The sequence below is a fragment of the Lepidothrix coronata genome, unplaced genomic scaffold (genome assembly GCF_001604755.1).
Source record: "Lepidothrix coronata isolate B3197 unplaced genomic scaffold, Lepidothrix_coronata-1.0 Scaffold6, whole genome shotgun sequence".
NCBI classification, from domain to species: domain Eukaryota; kingdom Metazoa; phylum Chordata; class Aves; order Passeriformes; family Pipridae; genus Lepidothrix; species Lepidothrix coronata.
Genome location: NW_016690186.1, coordinates 1,639,569 through 1,666,264, shown reverse-complemented (window position 1 = coordinate 1,666,264; position 26,696 = coordinate 1,639,569). Strand labels below are relative to the sequence as shown.

The window sequence follows — 26,696 nt, the reverse complement described above, 5'->3', positions numbered from 1 at the left end:
GTTCATTTAAGTGATACGCCTGTCAAGCCTTCAACCCGACCTTTAACCACTTTGTGGTGGTTAAAATCCAGCAAGGATTTGTCGCAGTCAATCTGCTGGCAAGACCTCCAGATCTCTGGGGATTTTTTCCTTATTCATAGCAGCCTGCAGGTTGGTAAAGCATGATAACAGAGCAAAGAATTGCCAGAGTGGGTAAAACCAGGGGTACATTCAGCCTGAAAACTGGTGTTTACTAATGCTTGCAATAGACGCCATGTAAAATAATAAAACCTGAACACACCGCAGCTCATGTACACTCCTTAGATTCAAGAGAGAAAATGAATGCCTTTGAATATCAAGGCACTTACATTTATTGTCTAATGCTATTTGAGAATCTCACTCCTCATGTGACTTCATGCGAGAATAATTCATGATACATTTTAGTTGTGGAGAAAATAATTTTAAATTCTTAACCTGAATTGCATTTTGACTGTTTGCCTAACAATTGAATTGTAGTTTAAGGAGACATCATCTTCTTATGTGCAGAAGCATTTAACTTTATAGTAGTTACAAGGAGAAGGTTCGTTTTACCACTCCTTAATCATATAATTAAAGATATTACCAGACACTTTTCACCTAGATCAGGTTTTTTTCACAAACTTTCAGATGCCCTAGGACACTGTAGAAGTCAAATACTGCATTTTCCTTACAGGAGGGAAGAGTTGGCATTTGAAAATTCAGGGACACTTGCCACTCTAAGATGAACTAGTAACTTAAAAATGTCTGTCATGGTTGGGCTTTATTCTAAGAATTTTAATATATGATTATATGATACTGAATTTTATCATATGATATATGATACTGAATCAGAGGTACCTAAGAAGAACAGGAATTCTGAACATCGCCCCATCTTAGTGCTCTTTTATGGCAGTTTGTTCTTCAAGAAACAGATGAGCTAAATTCTGTCTAACTCTCTAACACAATGGCTTCCAAAGGTTTAGACTATAGCTGTGAAAATGTCTGATCACTAAACATCACAGAAAAATCTTGAGTTCCTCATAAACTGATGATCAAGGGAATTTACTAACACTGGATACAGAAAGGGAATGATCTGCTCCTAAGATGGATTGCGTGTCAGTTCAAGTTACATTGATGATATTAGTTACATCAACCGTGAATGCCAGAGGTTCAAAAAAATGAGCTGGAATGTCAGAATCTAAAGAAAGAGGTAGTAGTAGTCTCATCACTGCAATTGAAACCCAAATGGATGTTGATAATTACAGTAACTTCGGGTGGACAACAGAGGTTGGGGAGGAAGGTGGAGTGTAACTATGACTGTGACTTGTCTTCAGGTTAAAACAGTCAGATTTATGTTCCCTTTTCTTAATGAACTTTCATAATTTGTGAAGAGTGTATGTAAATTTTGTAGCTCAGTGAAAGTGAGACTGATCGTGTTCTCACTCAAGTTGCTCTAAAAAGGACAACAGACAGAAAGTTGGTATTAACAGTCTCATCATAGCTAGAAGTTGAACTCTCCACAGAAAGACTGAAAATTCACATTAGTCAGGTCTGCAAGAACATTTCAGCTGCCAGGGACTAAGATGATTTTTCCAATGTCATGAAATTATTTACTGAATATGAAAGAATTCACAAAATCTAACTGTATACAAACCCAAATCTTACATTCAGAAAACTAGATAGAAGTGACTTTAAGACACATGAATTAGTCATAGATTTTATATATATATATGTAGAGAGAAAAGAATGTTTTCTACAAGAAGAAAGTAAATGGCATCACTTAGGATCATGGATACTAGAATATAAAATTTACAAGGTTTATGTCCTTGAAAAAAATGACAGTTAAACAGTATTTCTGTTTACTCTATTCCATTCTAAAATCCATATAGGGTCTGGATGCAGAACTAAACAAGTTCTCACAAAGCACATAAAGAAAATTACTTGTGTACTAAAGAAGGACTTTTTTGATCAATCCTTTTTTTTTTTTTTAAGAAAGATACTCAATGAGATACTTTTCATCAGTGAGAATGGCAGTTCAAGAAAAGGCTGTAATGACTTCAACCCAATTCTGTACCCCGCTACCGTCAATCTCAGAAGGATCCTTTACAAACTTTCTATCTTGTCTGCAGTATGGATTATTATGTTAATTAATACATTAGGATTTCGACAGCACTGTATTGTGATGTTCCATCCTGCACTGCACTCACCATTTCCAAACACTCTTCTACTCAGTGGGATATGAAACTATGCTTACAGATGTTTTACAAATCCATGAATTTATCCCTGAATAGTAGAACATGCTGGGATAAAAGAAATCACCATTTTACCTACTTAGGAAAAGTAAAAGTAAGATGCGTGATTTGACAGGTGTGGGAAAACTGCATATCCAGAAGCAACATCTTGCTTTCCAAGTTATAGGTGGCAACACACACTAGCTGAAGAACTTCAAGGAGTAAGACTGCGACTGAGAAAATTGTAATCAAGGGTTGAGCTACAATTCGTTGTCAGTCTGAGTTAAATCAGAAAAAGAGTTTTCTTCATAATTATTTTAAGTAATTATAATTATTAAAATACATTCAAAATTATGTAAATGAAAACATATGGCTTTATGTGAAAATATTAAAGAAGGACATTTGTTAACAGAACTCTGGTACGAGTTTTTACAAATTAAATTTTGGAGGCTAGTCCTGGAAAGGACCACTGTGTTCTTTTCCCTTACAAGAAGTTAAAAATGTATTTGTCCTGATTGCTAATCTGGGGCCAGAGTTATTGACATTAATGATTTTTTCTATGTTATAAAGTAAACTAAGCCACAGTACTTTTAGATAATTTATAACATTTGGACTCCATGACTGAGTGTGTTTTATTTCACTGATTCAGACTAGGAGGTGAAAAACAATCTGGAAAAGAACTCCAGCTGGGAACTCCTGAAAAATACGTTTGTGAAAGAATTCATCAGGTAAAAATAGTTTCCTTCCATTTTGAAGGCTTAAAATGGTAAGAACTTAAAGCAATATAAATGTGTTGAAAAAAAATTGCTCTTCATTTAGACACAGAGAATTGACTGCAATGAAGCTTGGAACTATCAGGACTTACTTCAAAGATAATTAAAGAAAATCTGATTGATTCTCATTTTTAGACATCACACACAACACAAAAAATTCATGTCCCTTTACAACAAACTCATATACTTGGCTTCCAAGCTGTATCTGTGAAAGGGACAGAGGCTTTTCCTGTGCACTGAAGCAACCATTCTACGGTTAAAGGACCTTCTCCAACTAGAGAAGTTTACTGCCATACACAGGCAATGCTCTGTTTTCTAAAATGCCAGAGTTTTGAGAAGTTCAGTCCAGTGCTGGACCAAGAAGAAAGGAATGCATATGAGGTATAGATGGGAAAAATATAAAAGGGAAATTCATATTTATGAACACTAATATAGAGCAAAATAAGATTAGTAACTTGAGTGTATTAAATTGTCTTCTATATTCAAAAATGAAAGGTTTATCTAGGAAAAAAGGAACAGAATTGGACAGATAACAATGTGAAGAAAATATGATAACATACCTGAAAACTGGCTGAAGCAAGATATTAAAAGATATATTTTCTTTGAAAAAGACATATAAGAAAGGATCTGTCATAGCCTTGTTTGTGAAAGAGGATTTATTAGACCCCGTAAGAAGAGACTGGAGAGAAATGGGTAATGATGTTGAATCATTATGTACTGAGCTTGGAGGTGTTTCAGACACTAAACTAAATGTTATAGGCCACCTGACTAAAAAGAACAACTGGACTGTAAAATGATTGAACAAATGCAAAGAAGCACGTAAAAAGAGTGGAGCAATGGTAAGTCAGCAATAATATAGGAAAAGGCATGCAGTTATGGTGAAATATACCATGCCTCAAGCTCATGTCTCTGTGATGCCTGAGGGTCCAGGACAAAAATTTCAGGCTGCAATAGGGTCATGAAATGGCTTTTTTTTTTTTTAAGCATATTTTATTATTTTTTTAAAAAAACTCTAGGTTACTATTTTTAACAGGATTCTCCCTAAAGGAAAGACAACTGAGAGGAGGACAGCAGAGACTCAACTGCTCTGATTTTCTTGTTTTCAGTTTACAAACTTGTAGGATCATAAGGATATCCAGATCACATAAAAATAATGCATATAAACCCTCAAATTGAAATACTATGTTAATAAAGAGGATGACTTCTTCCCAGTGTCATTATATAGCTCATAAATTAAGAACTCTACATGGTTAAAGTTGCATAGTTGGACCCTTTTCTGTCAGGTAAGTTATTTTTAACAAGAGTCAGTTTAGAGGAAGCTTACCTTTTATTGTGTGAAGCTCAAGTTCTTAAACTCACTAATATGAATGAATGCTTAAGATCTGGGCCAAATCCAGCCTCCCTAGCCTCTTTTTCATTTACTCACTCAATCTGTCCAGGTTCAGTAGGTCAATAAATTCCAGTGGGACCCAAGCCAAGAATTTGGCTTAGAATGGATTAAGTTTCTAGGCAAATCTACAGATCATCCACACAACCTTTGCATCCAGAAAGCCTTGCACATGAGTGGTCAGCCTGCTAACGCCAGTAACTGCTTAAATAAAAAGCATATTGCTAACTACAGTCTGGTTAAAGAAGACATAAAGAAGATAAGCTTTGTGGGGCTTTTTTGACAACAGACAATAGGACTGTAAACAGTCCATTGTCAGGAAGCAGTACCTCCCTTTAATGTAGCAGGGGGTCCCATGGCTACATTCTTTTCCTTTCTTTGCTATCTCCAGGCTGTACACAGTCTGTTTCAGCTTGCTTTTGCTTGGCTGAATCCACCCTTAACATCAGTCAGATGCAGCAATTCAGCCAGCCATAATATTTAACTCATGATTGATATATATGAGGCAGAAGTTACTGGTTGGCGTTTCCATCTCTATATGGCTTGCAGTCATCTACAGAGAAAAGGTCTGCCATAAGAGGAAGCAACCATTTGGGGCTATAATGTTCTGATGCATTCTGTCATGCAGCAGAAGGCATGAGGGCATATGCAACTCTAAATTTCTGTGTAGGTTTGGGAGGATAATATTTACTGAGTGCTGATAAACACAGAAGTTGTGATGGGGAAGACTAGACTCCTGTAATATATTAAATAACATAAAAATTTTAGTTCAAGGCAAGGAATATTCTAGGTTGCAACAAGCTCTCAGGTAGAAAGAAACTGAAAATAAATATCTGTTGGTCTGGCAGCCACAATAGAGTGCTGTGGATTTGACATATAGTATAAAATTCTTACAGAAAAACATATATTGAAATGAAATAATAATATTTTTTTTTAATATTAAATGGAGTCTTTAAGTAGAAAAAATGTAAAACCACAATCAAATGTAATAGCAAAGAGAAAGAGACACTGAGACCGCTGGTGGTTGCTAGAAATGAACATCAAAAGAGGCCTACGATATGCTAGAAATGTATTTAGTGCACTTGTTGAATAGAGGTATAAAAGTCACCTATTAAGCAAATGCACATAAAGTATCCTCTAAAGCTAAACTAAAATGGAAATCTGTACACGAAACACAACCTTTAAATGTTCTAAATAAATCCAGGAAGAAAAGGCAGAGGTCATAGTACATAGATCAAAAGGTCTGAACATGTACAGGAAACAAGCAAATTATGCATCATAATTAACAACTCCAACCTCAGTTGTCTCAGAAGGATTATGAGATACAGTTCTTATTTCAAACATCTTAGTGGTTATTCAGAACAGTTCACTAAATACTTAAGTCAAATAATACTGTGGCTTGTTCTACTTTAAAACAGAGGAAAATACCTTGTCAACCTCAGGGTAACCTGCAAAATGTTAAAAGCCGTTATTTGTGGTCATCCAAAATATATGTTATCATTTCTTGAAACAGTGTGGAGGTTCTTGTTACCTTACATTCAAAGAAAGGCATAGTGATTTTTCGGTGTTTGTTTATGCTTGAATGTTCAATGTTTTTTATTGAACATCAACTATAAAATCACTTTTCCTTAGCAAAAAACATAGATTTTAGCAGATTCTTTGAGGAAAGTAATAATGACTAGCACACCAGAAAAAGTTTCTCAGAAACTTAACAGCATTGTCAGAAAAGAATAGTAAATGAACAAGATTTAATGGGAATTTAAGAAAGTGTGATTCATGACAATATGACAAACTTGCGTATACCAGAAACCATGGAGTAAGAGGCATGGGTTAATATTTTCAAAGCCCCATAACCATTTCCATTTCCACAATGGCTAGGGAAGGGAGGAAGTTCCTTTTCCAAGCTAAAGAGCAAGCAGTAGATACTCCTAACTCATCCTTTTAAGAGACCTTGAGAATAGGTACTCTTAATATTAATGCCCATTGTTTAGTTGAAGATCAATTTTCAGTAGAAACAGCATGATACAGATCTTTGACTCAGGTGAAATGCCTAATCTAACGTGTCATGGAGAAGTATTTAAATGCCAAAGTGGCACAACTCTGCCCTGGCCAGTTACCATCATGGGGAACACCGAGGAGGAGAGATGGGAGTGTATGCCATCAACACTAAATCTTCAATTGCAAAAAAAAAAATTATTTTTTTGTGAAGCTCAAACATGTCTGGCAGTAGCTATAAATATTGACCATCTTCATTTAACATTTACTACTAAGTCTATTTGAGTTCAGAGACATAACTTGTTTCAGCAAAGCACATTAAGAACTGTGAGGGTCCCACATTCTCTGCCAGTGGGAGACAGATGAGATAACAGGAAATGCAAGAGTCCACCTCAGTTTCTATTCCAAATGTGCTTATTCAGGATTATGACAAATGTGCTTTACCACAGCAGTTTTCAGAAAATCAGTCTATGACCAACTCCTGTGGAAACAGAAGCCAAGACTAAAGGACAAACCTGACAGTTTTTCCAGGTACGGGCTAGGAACAGCTCTTTCAGTCTCTGTCTCTCTTCTAGGCAGTTCTATGAAGAGTACTATGAAGGTGATAGCTACACAAATCAACCATAATCTCAGCTCTTACTGAGGAATATCTTTGAGTCTTTTCATGTGATTTTGTTTCATGTGCCCACTTCTTCTATCATCTAAGTATCACTTTCACCTCCTTCTCCAGTCATCTGCCATGCTACTGCTTCCTTTTCATACAAGTACTTAAAAATCTGCTTGCTTTATGAAGCTCAGAAAAAGAGTTAACAATGAATCATTCCTTTCTAAATGCAGCTAGGCATGCACATTCTTTCATGCCATGAACTTCTCCTGAGTGGCCAAATTATCTTCTATCTACCAAACTCTCTATCTCCCTTCCACTACTGTCTGAAACAGAGTTCAGATATAATTGCAACCATATAATTTATTCGTTCTTAAAGAAAAACAGCAAAATATTCAACACTGTAGAGTAAGGAATAACCACTTCACTTAGAAAAATGCTTTTTAGTAGGCTGTCATACTTGTATACTGTCACTTATATTGACATATCTCTTGAAACATTACAGATAAAGTTAAGGAATACATTTTAGTAACATGACCTTCTGAAATGCTTCAGTACCTTTGCTTGCAGGGTAGCTTTGCTGGCTTCTCACCTTCCTAATCAATAGACAGCAAGGAAAGGGTGAAGTATTCAGTTACTCCTTCAAACAAGGAGACATCCAGACAGCTCTGCTCTATTACTTCCCTCTCTGCTAAAGCAGATACTCATAACTCTATACACTCACACCAAACAGTTCTTCTCTGAATACCTAAAATCTCTCACACCACCTGGAACAATAGTTCTATATAAAAAAAGTGACTGTCCTTACTTTTGAAGAAGTGATGAAACGCTTCACAGAGTAAGGAGATGTGCAACTATTCCCACTAAAGAGCAGGGCTACTCTCCACAACTTGAAACACCAGTATCTTGTGAAGTCTTCATTAATCATTAGTGACAGAAGCCAGAAACACTTGTTTTCACCTGTATCTAACTCAGAAACTATACCCTTTCTATTCAGATATGGACTTAGCCAAACCAATCTATGCTTTTGCAATGCTGTGCTTGGATCAATCCAGTTTGCTCTTCCTTGGTCTGACCCAGATGCCACTTCATAACCTACAGATGGTTCATTGTACTGTATCCCATCTGTTAAATAAAACACAGTAATGAGAATACATCACTCCAATATTCTTCACTTTCCTTTAGTTTCCATTCTAATCCTGAACACAGCTGAAGGTCCTGGTCCTTTCAGTGGTCCATGACTAAATCATCTAAGAGAAGACCTCTTCATTCTGCTTCTTGCAGAAGATGGATACAATGGAGCTTCTATGCCCAAAAGGTGTCAGCTTCAAACTTGAATGTATGGGACAGATCTCCTGGCTCCAGCACTCGCTTCTACCACATATTGTTGTTTGCTATGTTTAGCTTGTGATAAAAAGGCTCATCTTTGCTTAATGTAGTTTAACTACCAATGAAATCACCACAGCACTACCTTCCTAAATAAAAAATAGAACCATGTTCTTAATAAGTAAATAACTAAGACTTCAAGAAGAAAGAGTCCTGTTTTGAAGGACATTTAGCATATTATGCTTCAACATTACAGGGTATGCAGTAGATACAGTAAAATAACCCTAATAAATCTGAACAAATAACACAGCAGTGTTAGCAGTATTCATGTATGAAAGAATTATTTTTATAATATTGAAAGCTGGGATTCCTTAAGACATATAATTAGATGAAATCAATGCAACTATGACACATAAATAGTTGTGTATAAGTGGTCAGTATCTGGAAGAAAAGTACTGTCCTTCTCCTTGCACTGCAGTGTAAGAAAATTTTTAGTTATTTTATTAAGCAGAAAAAACAAACAAAGAACAAACAAACCCAAAACCCAAAACCCAGATTGCCCCTTAAGTTAATGTTTTTCTAAAAATATACTTTTTATGCAGAAAGGTGGTCCTATTTCTCAGGAGAAGATGGATGATAACAACAACATTAGCCAGTTTTCTTGGTGAAATCTTGGCTTTCTTGAAACCAAGAGACTTTTTTGGCATTTAATTCTATTAAGCAAGATTTCAATGCCTGAAAATTAGAAGAGAGAAATTTTCATGCATTATTGAATTTAATCAGTGATTGAAACTCTTTGTTTTGCTTTTTATTTCATTTTCTACTTTTGTGAAACATAAGTTACAGAATAAGAAAAGGCTAACAAATGCTCTAGAACCAATCAATGTTATGAAATTAATAATAATACAATATGAGCATGTAAGCTTATGTAGTGCCTTTTATGTAGAAGTATCCCAAGGCACTTCGTAACAGAAACTCAATAAGGAGTGCAAAAGTGCTTTGTCAGATAGGATAAGCCAGGGGAAAAGGGGAAATTAATTAAGCATGGATTTAAATTTCTCAGCCAACACAGCATTTAGAACCTTGGTCAGAAAACACAGTGGTTTCAATATCTGTATCCAGGGAACATAACAGACTATTTCACTCTTTAATTCTTGAGGAATGTTTAATGGTTTTTCCACACTAGTATGGATATGACTAATAGGAATGCAGTCCATCAGCTATGTTTCCAAAAGGCAGCCCCCGCCTCTCTCCCTCTACTTTTTCATAGACAAATAGGTTCATAGAAGTTGATCACCTGACTGGTATGCCAGTAAAATCCCTCGACTGTAGAGATACCCCATGAGGAATTTGGTACTGTAGAAATTAGAAATACCAAGTTAAGTGCTGGACAACGCCTTTATATGCTGTTTAGTTCACTATTTTAAACCAATGCATGTTTCCTTATGGAGGTAGTCCACATCTCTGACAGAGTGATCTCTTACGCAGTAATTGCTAAGACAGCATGTGTTTCACAGGGAAAAACAAAGTTGCTTGGGAAAAGCTGTAGCAATTGATAATACATAAATTACAGCTTCCCTGATGTTGCAGAAACTTGTACATCCTCTATTTTTCAAACATTTTTCTCTTAGGAACACATGGACCATCCTCATTTTTGGACGACTGCCTCTTCGGATTAATACATCCTTCTGGTGTATAAATTAGGGATGCAGAGAGGAAAAAGGAGAAGCACTAAATCTCAGGAAACTGAAGCCATACAGAAAAATGAGATTCAGAGTAGAGCTGAATGAGTGACTCACCATGAATAATTTATCCAAAAAGTTAGCCTACACTTCTGTTCATGGAATATCTATAAGAAGCTTATAATTTCCTCAGTTTTATTATAAAACAAAACCCTAAAATATTGTGTGTCTTGACTGCAAAATAACTTCCTGTAAATATTTCATGTCCTATCTTAAGAGGTAGTGGCATTTTGGTTGATCAAATAACTCACATGATGATGTTTCTGTTCCCTAGATGGATGAACCCACAAGCACACATTTTGGATGTGTGCTGTGATTAAACAAGCAGCTCAGTAGCAAGTGATGAAAAGTGAGTGTAGGGAAAATAAGTTAATTTTTAAAAAAAACTCTGAAGAACTTTCTGCAAAAATGTTTTCAGTATTTATATTGCAGCTGTAGTGAATTGTAATTTTGATTAATAACTCTAGGAATTTGCAGCTACCTGTAAATACTTGTTTTCTTGGAGATTTGTTACTGAATAATCTGTCAGTCTTTCCCGAGTTTGTTCTAAATTCTAGGATCAGTTGTTAGGATTTGAGGCACACATTGGTAGATTAAGGTAGTAATGTTGAAATTTTATTAGAATATTTGTGATCTGGAATATCCTTGTGTAGTTTACAATTTGGAATGTACTACAATACATTATGCAAATTTGCAAATCTGCTACTTCCAAACACTACGAAACCTCAACAAAAACGTAAGGAAGAATGAGCCATTAATGCATGTAGAATTTACAGTAGTTTACAGCTCATTTTTTTAAAAGCCATTTGGCAAAATGTGTTAGCGTCTCTTAGAATATTCAGATATTGAGATAATATAATACATATTACAGGAAAAAGAAGACTAAAGATCTGAAGATCGACCAGAAACTCTTTTGTTGTATCCCTGATACAGGCTGAAGGTAAAGACAGCATACCTGAATTCTGCCCACTTCCAGTTACTTTTGATTATGCTTGTATAGTTATCTCTAACACTTTGCTTTAATTTTTGGTATATCTAAAAAGTGTATCTGCATCAAGTACCCTTTTTCAGGTCTGTGCTAAATCTTTACATAATACATCATTTATTGGATTCTTCATTTTATAGCAATGCCAGTGGTATGAATTTATCAATATAATCAGAACATAAAACTGAAAAAATAAACATGAGTTCTTACCTGAGCTCTTGAGCTATAGAGTCCACTTGAACTGTTAATAAAAGCAGGAAAGAATTAATTAGTTTACATTTCTAGGCTTGTGCTTTCTGCAACCTTGCACCTGCCTATCTGTAATGACAGAGGAGTGGCTATCAAAACACAGGTGGTTATTTCATGCTAACCACAGGATTGTAGCTACTAGTGACAAATGTTAACTGAACATATAATTCTCACAGTTATTTTAGAATGCATAAAACCTGGAGTATGGTGTTCAGTGGAACAATAAGGAAAATAATAATAAAAAAATAAAAGTAAAAGAAGAGACCCTTTTACTGAACATAGAAAGACAAATCTCTGCTTTTTCAGAACATAAATTCAATTTTGGAATGCCGAAGGCTGGTGCTTACAAATACCTATCCACAAAGTGATATACAGCCTATTGACAAGGCCAACAGGTGTCTCTAAGAACTACTCATATTGCAGAGGCAACTTCTCTTGTTTCCATTTCTGGAAAAATATTCTTATATATTAATTGCTATACCTGTGTGTACATGAGTGTAAAATATATAGAGAGAAAATCCATGAGTTTTAAAATTGTGTTATTAGCTTTTTGAGTGAAAGGGTAAATACAATCAATGTTTGTTAAGCCAGCCAAACTATTTTAACTCACAAGCCTGACCAACTGAGAAGACATACACTAAAGCTGAGGTGTGAATAACTTCCCTATTCAGTGAGTTATTCCCTTGGGTTTAGTGCTTTTGAAATATACATGAATTTTATATTAATTTCAGAGAATATTAAAGAAGTTTTGATATGACAGTGATTATGTTTTTTAGAATGTTTTTTCTCTATTTATCCTCTTGTCTGAAGTCAGTCTGTGGTATTCAGCCTTCTTTCTCTGTCTCTTCCTAAGTGAAGTCTAGCACTTTTAATGTTTTTGATCATTTGAAAATAGAGAAGCAAACTAGACTTTAATTTTTCATTCTGACTATAACTTAAAGGCTCAATATTAAAAATCCAGAACTACTGAGTTGTGACAATGAATTGAAGTAGTCTGTTTTGCACAATGCTGAGAGCATAGAATTCTCATTAAAATCAGAATGAAGGATGAGTACTTTGCACCTCTGAAAATAGTCATAAGCAGAAATTTTCACAGGGCAGGCAAAACTTAGACCTTTATTTTTAAGTATATCCATTTTTCACTTGTTATCAAGAGTCACAAAAAGTGGTATGAATTAAAATAAAAAGTTATTTTACTGGAAGGATTGTATTGCTAGTCAATCATGTTTTCCAGATGTAGAGATCATTAAGGGCCTGTTTATCTCTCAGTACTGCATTTCCATCTGTTCCTTACAAAAAGAGAGGAAGTTCTGGGAAACAACACTATGCCATAACTTTGCAAATGAAACATGAGCACCAGTGCTTAAAAAAAAAGCACAAAATTCTGCTCTGCAACATACACCTGCACCTTTTGATTAAAGTAAATATACTTCTGGACCATTTATGTAGCTGATTTACAGATAATTAATGGTAATAGACAGAAAAACATTCAGGTGGCTGAGACAAAGTTTTGGTACATTATTTTGGAATCATCCATTCAATATTGTCTAGTTCTACTCCCTATGGAGAATCTTTATTTTGCATAATAAAAAGCATAGCCCTTATTTTCTTTGAAAAATAACTCAAAGAAAATAGCATACGGTAGTTTTTTTTGGCTTTTCTTTAAACCATAGCTAATAACATCATGCCTCTTAATGCCACTAGTCTGTGTCCTGCCTTGATTAAAAAAGCAGCCTTAAGGAAGCTACACACTCTCTTACTGCACATTAGGGACTGTGCACAGGAACTATCATATTTCATGGTGTTCTGGGCACAGGGTCGTGGAGCATGCTTGCTAACTCACCCTTGGTTCCTTTTGAGCGTGTGCGCAGCTTTTTATTTTCCCCATCTGCATCCATCTGTAATATTAACACAAGGTCTTTAATTCATACCTTTTGCCATTGAGAAAAAAAGATACTCCATTTTTATTTTTTTTTTTTACATTTCCAAAGGCTAGACAGTAATAGAAAAAAGAATAATCACGCCTTATTAATCTTGTCAAAGAGACAAAAAGCCATCTGTGAATATCTAGTAAATACCTAGGAGAGACCTTTAATGATACAGATTTGTTTAATAAAGTGATGGCTATGAGTGACTCTGTAAGGTTTAATGACAAGGTCTACAGGTGCTAGCTGAAGGCATAAGGTTAAAAAGAGTAATGCTTCATGAGTGTTGCTTTCAGCATCCACCTTCTGAAAGAAAAGGTCCCAGAAAGCAGTAGTGCCTACAGGAACTCTACATTTTTGTTGTAACTGAGGCACAGCTATACAACTGTGTTGGAACCTGGATTTCTGACAACTTCATCCTTAAAATGTGAAAGCTTCTTGCTTGACAGTGCATAATTACACACGTACAGCTTTGAAATACCTCACCACTTAATCAACTACTTCTTTAAGTTTTGCTTAGAGACAGTGAGTTATGGATTTATATGAGTTTTTGTAAGAATGTAGTGCCCAGGCTTTTATTTCACATTAAAAAAAGAAAAACCGAAGAAAAACCAAAACCCAAAACCCCCCAAAATTTAAAAGCTCACATGCCCCCCCCCCAAACTCAGCTGTTGTCATAAGATTTCTAACTGAAATAAGAGAGTCCTTTCAAGATCAGCTGTTCTCACGACACTTTTGGCTACATCTAAACCAGCACTGGAAATATGCACCTTCTGGTCTTGGATGTGTCCCAGACACATAATTGTAGGGGCAGGCTTTCAATCCATGGATTTTATTGCAAACCCCTGAAATTCAAAGGGATTAAGATTTCATGTTATGGTGTGGAGAACTGCAGTGACATATAGCAGATTGTACAACAGTGCAATTTTGATCATGTCCAGGGAGGCAAACTCTTCTTTCTATAAGTAACACTTAATTTTTATGTAAGGAAGACTCTCAAATCAGGAATGTTTGTCTAGGCAAAATATTAGGAACTCTGGAATTCTTTTTATTCAGTCTCTGAGGGAATCTTACTACCTGTCTTTGCTTTGAATCTCAGTTTCCCTGTTTGTATAACGGCAGTGATCAAGTATACTCTAGACAAAGCAACTCCCATGAACCTCTGCAGATCCATTTGCAGACACCAGTATATGATTTATAAATCTGTGTTGGGTGACAGGTAGATGTGGATACCAGAAGTTTTCTGGCATCCCTGCAAAAGGCTCCAAGATAAATATCAATGTCAACAGAAGATCCTGTCTGTTATTTCACTCTTGCTTTCTGAGGATCAGGTGAACTGAACTGAGGGAAGATGCAAGAAGATCTGTTTGTGCCTTTTTCCATTTATAGAGTTTGGAGATTTGAGTATGCTTTATTTTCAGCTTTATATGACTCAAATAACTGAGATGTTTTGAAGGTCTTATTAGAAAGAACATTGCAGAATATGACAAAATTGACCTGAGAAACAAAAAGAGTGAAGTCAGCCTTTCTAGGGAATAAAAAGTATTTTTTCTAATTTCCTGAAGTCTTTTTTTTGTTTGTTTTTATATATGTTTGAACATTATAAACAGCTATTGGAATCAAAATACCTACTAGCAGGAGAGAACACAACCATTTCAAAAGGGTATTCATGGACTCAAAGAAGTCTAATTCTAGAACACACGTTAATGATATCTGAAATGAAAGTATAAATTGATGGAAATCATCAAAGCCAGACAGTGATATCTTTTCTCTGTTTAAATTTACATCTGATATTGATCATTAGCAGGGAAGGAACATGAGGGTCTTGTGTTTATGTAGTAGGGCTGATGGCAGTCTTTACTTGTTACTATGCTCAAAACATGGAGAACGAGTTTTCACAATGTGACTGCAATGGTAATGGGAAACATGGCTCTGTTCTCTGATGCTGAGTTGTGATTGAAGGCACTGACCTGCCATAGACTTATAATAGGGGAGCAGGTGTGGCAATGATGGACTTTAATTTCCTTTAATAAACCTTTTATGTGCCACACTTTTACTGCCATTCTATGCTCTCCAAGGTCCTGCACATAATAGGTTCATTACTTTTGATTACTATAGTCTATTGAGACAAACAACTCCAGAACACACTATATATTATGTTCAGTTAAACCAATATAGACTATTTATCCACTGTGCATTATTTCACCTGCAACTCTACAGACAAAATTAACAACAGCTCCGGTAAGCTAAAACTATTAAAACCACTGGTACTCCTTTGTCATCATTTCATAATAAATACCACACCAATCACACTGCTGCTCTTTTAATTATGAAACAAAAAGTGTCCACTGCTTCTATTGAACAGCAGTTACTTTGGTCTAAACAGCAGGTTGCATTGTGATGAATATTTAAAAAACATACAAAGAGTGGAAAAGCAATGATAAAATCAATGCAGGTGATTTTTCAATTCATTTTCTTTCCTTGTAAAAGTTTCAAACTATGAGAGATGTTTTTATCAACTCAAACCTAAAATTTATAGGACACTTTATTCTGATGCATACATATATCAAAATAATCATCATGTCTGTGTTGCATAAAAACCACTTTAACTTACAAAAAAAGTTCCATACATTAACTTGAAAAATACACAAAAGTAACTTAATAAAAATGAAGTCTCCTAATTGTGTCATCAAAAGGAACTCTCTTGCTCAAAATTTAAATACAACATCTTTGGGGTTTGGTAATTCTTTCAGAGGTTACCTGATACCGATAAAAAGTGAACGAAGTATTTAATTTCCATTTTTTATCTACATAGTAATAATTTTAATTCAAATTACAGCCAAGGATGGTCAGCAAGAAGCATTCAAACTTTCAAATCACCCATGTAACAACACAAGAATGAAATTCTGAGAAATTCTATCCAATTTTTAGAAGTAATTGTTATGAAGGTTTTGAGACATATATTGTTACTGTTATTTGCTGTAAAGGTTGGATGGATACTGGAAGGTGCTTCTTGCTGTCAAAGCTGGGGTATCTCAGCTCTCCCTCCCTCTAGATATTTGTTGTCTTGAGAGAAGAATCCATAAGAGGTAAATAAAATGGTCATGTCTGCACAAAATCCTCACACAGTGTTTCACTACTAATTTTTTTAGCCATCAAGACCATAGGAATAATAAAGTATTTGCCAGGAAAATTTTACTGGGAGTTATAGTCCCATATTTTTTAAGGGCAAGCTCCACAAAAATAATGGCAAGTGAATAGTGGAATTAAGTCCACTTAATCTTTGTGTCTTATACCTAGATTCTCTGATTTGATGGATTTAAAACTCATCTAAACATTTTCCTTTCAAAATTACTTGAAGCTAACTAATGGACTCTAAAGGAATTAGTGGGAGATAGACAATGAGAAACACAATGATATAGAGGTAGCAGCCATGCCATTCCAAATAGTTAAGGAAGTAGGCTAAGAAATAAATGCTGCTTCAGTTACACTCTATTTCTGTGATCTCAGAATTTACTGAGGATGTGGTTGTTGAATTATTTTCTGAAACCATGTTGCAAGAAATCTCCCTAGGTTTATGAATGCTCTCTCTCTGACTTTGTGAATTTCAGTCTGATCCTCCCTCTACTTTTCCTTCAATATTGGTTGAGACTTAAGAGGAAGTCAATAACTAGATCACAGAAAACTGATTGGAGTCACAGTACCACAAATTCTGCTGGCTGAAACTGTAGTAATTTGTTATTTGACTCCTACAGGGTATTTGCGTTTCTCTCTATCAACTTACTGGTGGAATAGCAGCAATTGTACTTTGTGAGCAAACTAATTCAGAGTTGCTGGCTGCAAAAACTAAATGTTACTTCTTCTGTTTGTACCATTCCACTGTAGATAACGGACTTGAGAGCACCACCTGGAAATACTTCCCTGAGTGAGAGAATCAGGATTTGGCTCTGAGTTTGGTTTTTTGTCTGCCTAGAGTCTGTCTCCGCACATGTGCATGTACTGATGTTATAATAGGATACAAGAAAATGACTAACAGCTGAAAAAGGGCATGTGCAATAAATTATAATAATGACAATAATAATAATAATAGTAGCAACTATTTCAGTTTATTTGCACATTTTTAAATTTGGATTTCAGAAACTAATTTGATACTACTATCTGTGTAAGATAGTTTACAGCACACTACAGTGAAATAAACTATGACACAGGGAAGCCAGTGTTGCTGATGTAGGTAAAAGTGAAATGCATCTCCTGGAAAGAGCTAATGTAAGAACTATGCACTTTGTAATTTCCATTGTAATCTTCACATAAACCTGACTTTCCTGGGGTGGGTTTCACACTACCGAAGTGTCGATCTGTTTCCTTTCGCATAACTAGCTAGAGGAAAAGAAATCACTATCTAGAGTATAAGCTTTAACATTGAATTGTGATCTTCCAACTAGAAGTTATGTCTGATTTTCAAAACAAAATTTGGCAAACAATTTCTCTAAGACAAACTTTATCTGATTTTGAGAAGTTTGGAAAAAGATTAGTTTTTCTCTACTATCTTAATTTGCGAACTACTGAAGTTTGTATAGAGACAAAAGTCTGTAGCCCACTGTCACTAGCCTAGTGAACCCAGCCAGAAAAAAAACAAACCCTGATGATTTTTAAAGCACATAAATCCATTCTCAAGTCTCATATACAAGCCACAAACTTCAGATTTGAAGTCAGACACTGCTAAACACTACAAACAGGACTGTGCTGTACTGTGCTCCACAGAGACATGACATTCTGTGTTCTTCTCCCTACAATAAATAATATACTCAGAGCAAGCTTTTCAGTGGTTTTGGTACTCATACTTTAATGTTTCTTTTCAATAACTCATTTAAGATTCTAGCGCATGAAAAGAGAATAATTTCATAAAGAAAAATATTAATAAATCTGAAAGCAATATTTCCTATAGACTGCCCAGAAGTATAGATCACTGTTTGGCTATTGGTGTATATGTGTGCTGACTGCATCTTTCTCTTAGTCTACGTTAATTTGTTTAATATGAAGTATTAATTACAGATTGAAAGTGAGAAGTACGGTAAGAGAAAGAAATGCAAAGAACACATATAGTAACTTCTAGACAAAGCTTGGAAATTTTGATTCCTGGCAGTAAAAATAACCTGAAATCCAAAGACAAAATTTTTAGGAACATTACTTTCAGTGTGGTTAAAATTACTCGCTCTTCTTTTTTCTTGTTTTTTTTCTTTTTAATAACATATTCATGGCCAGAAAGAAAATTTGAATTGAATATTTTGCTTTAGTTTGCCTAGTGGTATGCCTGATTCCTCCAGGAAAAAGTTGAATGACATGGAAATAATTGGTTCAGCTGTATTAATTTCTCAGGAATTAAAATAAGTACATCTATTGAATGAAGACTTTAAAGCATGTTTATAACACACATAAATCATCAACAATTTGGCATTTTATGGTGTGATTTAATGGTGAAGACATTTTTGAGAAGTAGATTTTTTTTATGTTGAAGTCACTACTTGAAAACATGCAGTGATAAAATAAGCCTTAAATCAGAGGCAAGCTTGAATAGCTTTGTAAGGAGGATGATTTATTTTGATTCTCGCTTCTGATTTCTGAGTTGTCACTGCTGTTGTATACTTCATCCATGCAACTTTGCACAACTGGCAGTGCTGAATATAAACCAAAGCCATATGTTTATGTCCTTTTGCCAAACGACTACAGCAAATAGTTCTATTATTCCCTTAGGTAATCAACGTGTGCCAAGTATTTCTATTAGTCTTCTTCACCAAGGCTTTAGAGGGCAGAGTCATAGCTTTATGAAATCAAGGGGCAACAGCTAGCTTTTTTAAATTCAGAGAAAAATTATATAGCAAACCACGCTGAAATGCATCTCAATACAGGCTTGTTTCTGGAGGCTTTTTTTCCCCCAGATTATTATTTTTGATGTAGTTCAATGTCTTTTCACTATTTCCCCGGCTACTATATATTAAATATAATTTTTTTAAAAAAAGAAAGTGTCAATATTCAGAAAAAAAATACTTTGATGCCTTGGGATCTTTTTAAATACGCTTAAGTGTTTGCCCACCCAACTGATATATGGTTTAAAAAAAATCAAACAATAAACATTACATATTTAAAAAAAAAAAATCACAAATAAGCTTTCCATCAAAGATTAAATTTAAGCAGTGCATTATGAAGTATATTCTCCCTCCGGAAGTCATATAGATTCAAAGATAGTTGTGTTACTGACAGTATGTAAGGTTGAGTGTAATTTCCAAACTTAAAAATTAGAATTTCTACATATTTACAAACATTTTCATCTTTTCAATATTACTGTACTTGCCTGTTGAAGACCACTGTTCTTGAAACAGCAGATGTTATGTGAGAAAAGTAGTCTTAGTGTATAAGACATTACACACGAAACCACATAGTATTCTATTCAAATTCATTTTTGTGAATAAATTATCCCACCTTTGTGTGTTTCCAGGTGAAAATATGTGCAGATTCCAAAGGACCAAATTCGTCACTCAGCCCAAGATGCCTTGACTGGTTTAACAGAAAACCTTCAAATTCATTCTCTGGAAAAAAGAAAACCAACAACAAACAAAACAACTAAAGAAAACCAAAAACCAGCTATACTAAATAAAATATAGATGAAACAAGACACTCTTTAAATCAAATGGGTAAATAATCCAGGTGCAATATTTTCTTCTGAGGTTTCACAAAGATAGGCTATAGAGGCATAAGTTATGATTCTGAAAGGCATAAAGAATAACATTTTTTCTTTCCTTATGATATTTTCTTTATATTGTTAATGCCCATTTCAATAACTTATGAAATAGATCTTCTCTAAGGAAAGTCTTTCTTCTTCAATGGGTAAAAATCCACGGTTTCTATATGTAGAAATCCTTAGTCAAATGTTTTAATTGCATCGGAACCTCTTTGATGAAGTAGTATGGTTCAGTACCTGATGTAAAATAAATGAGAAGCATTCTGAAATATTTTAAAAACAGAAGAAAATAATTCAGTTTTATTTTTTCTGATTTTGAATATTGGAGTTAAAAGTTTGGCAGGCCGATAGTGTTCTCAGCATACGCCAACCAAAGGAAATTCTTGACGTTTCTCCATGCTCAATTTTTATTCTTTTCTGTGAGGGACCTTATGCTAAATCAACAGTACCAGTGAAGGAAGTAGAGCTGCAGAAGTTTACATGAGTGCACATTACTGAGATCCTTGTATTCAGAAATACTGAATACCCAAACCTTTCTAACATTTAAAGTTGCAGGCACTTGCAACCTGGGAGCATCTGATGAGGAGAAGTTATTAAAAACAAGTTTCATTTTGGCATAACTGCTGGCACCAGTGATCAAAACATAAAAATTTTGTTATCACTTGCAATTTCAGAGCTCTGTTTCACATATTATCCAGTGTATTTTGTAAAATAGATCTATTCATTGAACTTATTCCAATCATGACAAAGTTTGCAGATAAACTTTTGGAACTTTAACTGTTCATTTAATGATATCTGATGATATTTTGTAATGTTACACTTCTGAAATTGGAAAGGCTCACTCTAAACAGATTCTCAGGGAAGCTAGAGTTTATTGAATGACTAATTTTTGCTCATGTCCCAGTAGATATTAGTTACATCCCACTGATAATTTTTACTTAAAATAAATAAGTTTTTATCAAATAGTGAAATAGACAACAGATTTAAGATGACAAAGAAGGGAGAAAACCCAGAACAAAACATCCCAATACCGTTAAGATTTTTTAAGCACTTTTCTGGTCAATATGTTGCTGGAAAGAGGTTTCTGTTTATCCTCAAAGGCCTCTTTTTCTGTTATTCTATTTCAACATTCATGAAAAAAACAAAAGAAGTCTCAAAGCCTTCTACCTGCCTCTTCCTCTTTGTTCAAAAGACACTAACCTAAAACAAAAGATCTCTGAGAAAACTACAATGGTGAGCAAAGCTCTTTCTAAAGCCTAAAACTTACCAGATTTTTGTCTAAAATTCTATCATTTTAAGTATTTATTAACAATATATTTTTCATTTATTTTCTTTAAGATTGCCAATAAAGAACTAAATCACATAAGGGAGTAGCTGTAAACCCTTTGAGTTCCCTAATGTCAAACTCATTAGCATCCGAATAACCACACAGCAGCACATCATCTGCACAATTGCAATTTTTTACTACTTTTAATAGCGTTTCTCAAAGGGCTCATTTTCAACTTTCTTCAGTGGTTAGTTGGTTCTCTGGGGAAAAGAAGCTTCCTGACGCTCACAGCTTCCACTCAGCAACCAGGCCGTTTGCTGTCAGAAGTATCAGCCCTCTGCCCCAACCCCATCTGCTGTCTCTCTCATCCTAAGGGACCGAGAGTTAAGACAGCACAGCTGAGATCCACTTGGAAAAGTGCACAAAGAGCAAGAAAAAATATACAAAACTTTTCACGTTTAACTTTACAAAATAAACCAGTACACTGAAAAGGAGTTAGGGCTGGGTCAGGTCTGGAGAGCAGGTTTTAAAATTTTACTGAAAAACTACATGCAACAGTGCCATTTTCTATTTTACTCCCATCTGCCTTGCATGCGACACCATCAGATAACTTCGTGAGGCAGAAAGTGTTATAGTAGGACAAAAGCAAGACTTAATATAAAGTGCAAAACCTGGACCCCTCTGCTGTGTTTAATCACAACAGAAGTTACTGGTTAGTAAGTTTAAATGTGCTATTTTTGATTTCTTTCACATAACAGGGTGCTGGCTGCCATACAGCTGATTCATGGCTGAGTACCCACATTTGAAGGTATGGTGTTTCATAAAAAGTCTAATACAATGTCATGTATCTGTCATGCTATAAACAGTGTGTGTAGGATTATTCTGTGTCATGGGATGTGACATACCCCTAATAGAATATAAACTATGCGTCACACCTGTCCACACTGCAAAAGGAAAGTTACATTTCAAATATAAGTGTTGGGATCCGATAGCTCAGGTAGCAAACAAGGGTTAGTGCTGATTTCAAAGAATGATCAAGGTCTAACACTAAAGTTTTTGAGAAACTCTTTATTTTATTAAGTTTTATGAATTATAATATTGACCATGGGCCAAATTTTGAGCTGTTGCAAGTGCACATAAAAGTGTGCAATGCCAACCGGAAAAAAATAATATCTCAGCCTCAAGAGCCCACAAAGAATATCTAACTAGGTTACTAGTGACTTACATGATAAGATCATTGTTGATGGAAATCAGGCAGAGCTAACTTACTTATTTGTTAGTCGAGGTTCTTTGGGGGGGTCACTCCCCTTGAGTCCACATGTATCTTCATTTGGCCCAATCTATTCATAACTTGCATTAACTCATTTGTCTTTTTTAGTAAAGAATTCAAATGGAATTAAAGATAGCAAATTATTCTTATATTTCAACTTCCTATGTGTCTGAACCATATTTTTTATTCTAGAAGGTGAAGCTTGCCTGTCTGCAAAGAAAACTTTCACCCTTTTCAACTAACATCTCAATTCAACTAAAATTATAAATTTTATAAAACCACAAAGATAGAATGTATGAGTTGCTTTATTTGTCAATGTAATTGTTCAGTTAAGTCCCCTGGAACCTTTGCAATTCATTCTTTGGTTTATAGCCATTTCCAGTGCAACATGATTTTGTACTCTCTGAAGTGCCATCCTACTGAGATCCATGAGTCATACTAGGATACTGATGTGAATCACAGTTTAGGTCCTGATCCTCAACATCAGATGTGTGTGACAAATCCCTTCAAACAACCTTTTTTGTTGACCCATTGTCTATGGGTAAAAGTCCACTCATTCAGGTCAGATTACTAGAGTTCCTGACAATTTAATTATGAGAAAAGACATATTGTACAGCCACAAATTATCTCAACTGAATTCTGAAATTGTTTTCTCTGTCAGAATTTCAATACTCAAAGTTGTACTACATCTGTAAGAGACCCCAAAAGCTTTTTTGAGCATAATACATTAATTTTCCAACAGATTGATTTGATTTTCTCTCATTTACCACATCACTAGTTGATATATTGCAAATATGGAAATTAAAAATTACTACAGTTTATGATTTGTTAACTCAGAATACAAGTAATAGCAAAGGAAACAAAGTTCAATGAGCTCACCATTATGATCCCTAAACATTTCTTGTGTTTCTACAGTGACAGGGATTTCTCTTTCTCGAGACAAAGTAATGCAACATATTTAGTAAATGAGGAAAAAATGTGAAAGCAAAAAATACCATTACAGTATATAAAAATATATTTAGCTCCTTACTGCAGTCAGATCTTTATCCTGCACAGGCTGGAGCATGTAAATTTACACCTGAAGTTCTGCATAAACCTCAGTGAGATCTTGGAGTGAATATATAACATTCAACACATGAGGAAACGAATTTCATTTGTCCAACAGCCTCACTGCATGGGCAGCCTTGGAAATCTGAAGGACTCTGCTTGGAAACATATTTTTTGTAATTTGAGCTTTGGAAAGGAGTTTCCTTGGGGCAGGGTACTTTTCTTTGCACTTGTTTTATCCAGTGCAGAGTATACAGGAAACAGAATTATTACTGTTTCAACTATTGCATCTTCTTTCCCAGCTATAAGGCTAAACTTTATTTTATTTACTTCTTCCCTGCAATAAATAGAGGTCACATTAGCAGTGTGAGACAGGCTGGTAATACAAGCAGTTGTCCTTCTAGAACCCGTAAAAAGAACTTCACTTCCACTCATCCTCTCTTTTAAACAGAGCAGTAATTCCAGTGACATGTGCAAGATCATATTTCACCTAGCAGGAGAGTTTAACTTTCACCTGATTTAAGCAACAAACTATCCCTCAAAGAAGCCGGAGGCTTTGCTGTAATTAACATAACTGCATTTAGATGCTACTCATGACCGATAATTCCAACACCTTGTGAAAAAAAAGAAAAAAGGTTGCAAGCTGTAAACATTATAAACATATTCAAATAAGCTTAACGCAATCTGCCATGCTTATTTCTGCCTAGATCATGGACCAGCGAAATGGTTAATGCAAATGGATTTATAATTTGCTTTGGGGGGCCAGTTTCTTCTCCTTATTTATTAGCCCAGCTGATGGGGCAGATTTGATGAGGCACTTCTGGAATAATTGAGTCATCACACAAAGAAGGCTGCTAGCATTCAGAGTGGTTTTATCAGCAGCAAGCAGGCCTGATTACTGACAATTACACTCTGATCCGGTGATGGAGGAGAAAGAGCCAACGAGTGGGAAATGTCCGTGTTTCTATCCAGGAATAATTTCTACATTCATTTTACATGCTAAGTGTTTCCTATCTCTGCATAATAAACTGTAAACAGGAATAGATGGCACAATGTCCCTTAATATTTCCTGGTAATGAAGACACAAATGTACAGTGAGTGCTGATAAATATAGATGAAACATAAGCTATTCTCTGAGTCTGTATTGTTACCTTTAAAATAAATGCATTTTGGTGGTAAAAGCATAATCATAGCTAATGCAAAAAAATGACAGAAGATTGAAGCTGTCCTTGTAACTACACAGAAACTTTGTAAAAGTCCTGTTAATCACTGCTGCTCTAGAGGCTCACAAGCTGAAGGTGATATACTGGAAAGAACATTTTGTTTCTCAATAGTCAACTGTGTAGGAACTCTTTTGCTTTGACATAGCAAAGTAGAGCAACAGCAGTGACCTCCATTAACACTTCAGGGATAGAGCACATCTCAATGCTAAACTGAAAAACAATGAACCTCGTCCTAGAAGACATCTTCACTATGATAAATTCTCGTTTCCCTCTCATCAGTTTTAAGATAGTGTTTATAATGAATAATAGAGCTAGACCACAAATTTCATGAGTAGTGCTAAGCAATATATTATTGCCTTTAGAACAGTACTGTAGAGCAACATAGGTGATGTAAAATGACAGTTATTAACAAACTGCTGAAAGCAGAACTTTTGAAAAATCTGTTTCTTCAGGAAAAAAAATGGGGGGAAAACATGAAAACAGACATAGTAGGGAGTTGAAAAGTAATTTCTGGGTTTGTTGATGGGCAATTAGAGATTTCAGCTGGAAAATGTTAATGCCCTGGTCTAGGGAGAGTTTGCCTTTTTTAGAGTTGATCAGGCATGAAACACAGCATAATAAACTTTTGCATGCTTGTTTATTCCTTTTCCTCTTTTTTAAAGTAATTCATAGCTTCAAAAGAACTAAAAGTTATTCTCTGTTCTCCTTCTGGTAACTATGGTAACTATGTTTCATTAAAGTAGCCACTTAACTTCAAGGCTTGTGTTACAATGATATGCATTATTTTGAGTAAAACCACACTATAACAACCTTATGATTTCAGAGCAATTTTAAAAGAAAGTTCAAAGAGCATGCGTCATTGGCTCTGGAACACAGGGTTCGTTTCCTTTTAAAACATGTTTACTCTGAAAGCCAAGATCACTTTTACTGTGTGGAGTCATCTCTGTTGTGAGGTACTATTGGGGGGGGATCACTGCTGACCTCAACAAGCGATGACCATGCTCTGCTCATCGAAGGGATGCTCAGTAGTTGCAGGATTGAGGCCAGCGGGAGATGCCTGAGCACACAGATCAGTATAACTAAGAACAGCGAAATTGTGTTGCTTTAATTACTCTGTCACAGCTTCCTTCAGTATCAGGAAAATCCTGGTCTGGCTCTGATGTTGCTACATACCTGCTGTTTAGCCACCATTATTGGTCTTTGTCCCGTGATTTACTTTCAGCAAGCTAGTTAGGAATTGATGGGTTCGAAGGGCAATTTTGTGGGGGTGCTGTTATGGTTGCACTGAATTTCTATTGATGTACTGAAGCTGATTAGGTTCGAAAAGTGGTCACTTCTCAAATACTTACAGCCTTATCTAGGTTACTGTATTCCTTCTCTGTGATTTCTGACTGTTCCAGACATAATTTTTTTTGAATGAATTAATAGTTAAAATTAGGACATCACAATACTTATGCTAGACAAAACCCATGGCTAATTAGCTCATTGAATTTTCTGACATGGAGTCAAAAGAAACAATAAACCTAAAAATACAAACTTTTTTTGTGAAAAGAAATATAACTGCCATTCTGTTATCCTATGCATTCATCTTGCCCTTTCTGAACAACAAGGCTCTCTTCATTAAGCATGACAAACATGTCCCAAGAAAGGGAAAGTCACACAAAGGGAAGAAGTGTGCCTTCCCTCAACATGCAAATCACATACGTTCATTAACTTCAAGAGTGCCATGTGAAGTACAGTCTGCCACCATTTAAAAGACTTGTAATGACCCTAACTCCTAGAGATAATGGGGCTTGCTTGCAGTACTGCATTGCCCTGAAGATCTTAGTAACATGCTGAAGAGCACAGGAAAAAAACAACCCAAGTACAAAAAATACCACCTTGAAAATCAAAGTAGTAAAGACTATCCAAAAAATTGGCTAATAACTGTCAGATACCA

The 26,696-nt window shown here is 35.2% G+C and overlaps 1 protein-coding gene across 6 annotated transcripts in view; it reads right to left on the bottom strand.

Annotated features, from left to right (window-relative positions):
* The window catches only part of ST18 (ST18, C2H2C-type zinc finger), a 185,056-nt gene that overhangs the window by 54,586 nt on the left and 103,774 nt on the right, over window positions 1-26,696 (bottom strand). For 5 of the 6 annotated variants that reach the window (XM_017832549.1, XM_017832557.1, XM_017832594.1 and 2 more), the window contains 3 exons: window positions 19,692-19,798; window positions 13,133-13,187; window positions 11,251-11,281 (listed from right to left, as the gene is read on the bottom strand). In XM_017832549.1, the coding sequence (XP_017688038.1) occupies window positions 11,251-11,281; window positions 13,133-13,187; window positions 19,692-19,798 (193 nt within the window). The remainder of the gene's footprint in view (window positions 1-11,250; window positions 11,282-13,132; window positions 13,188-19,691; window positions 19,799-26,696) is intronic. The other variant, XM_017832585.1, reaches the window with a different exon arrangement.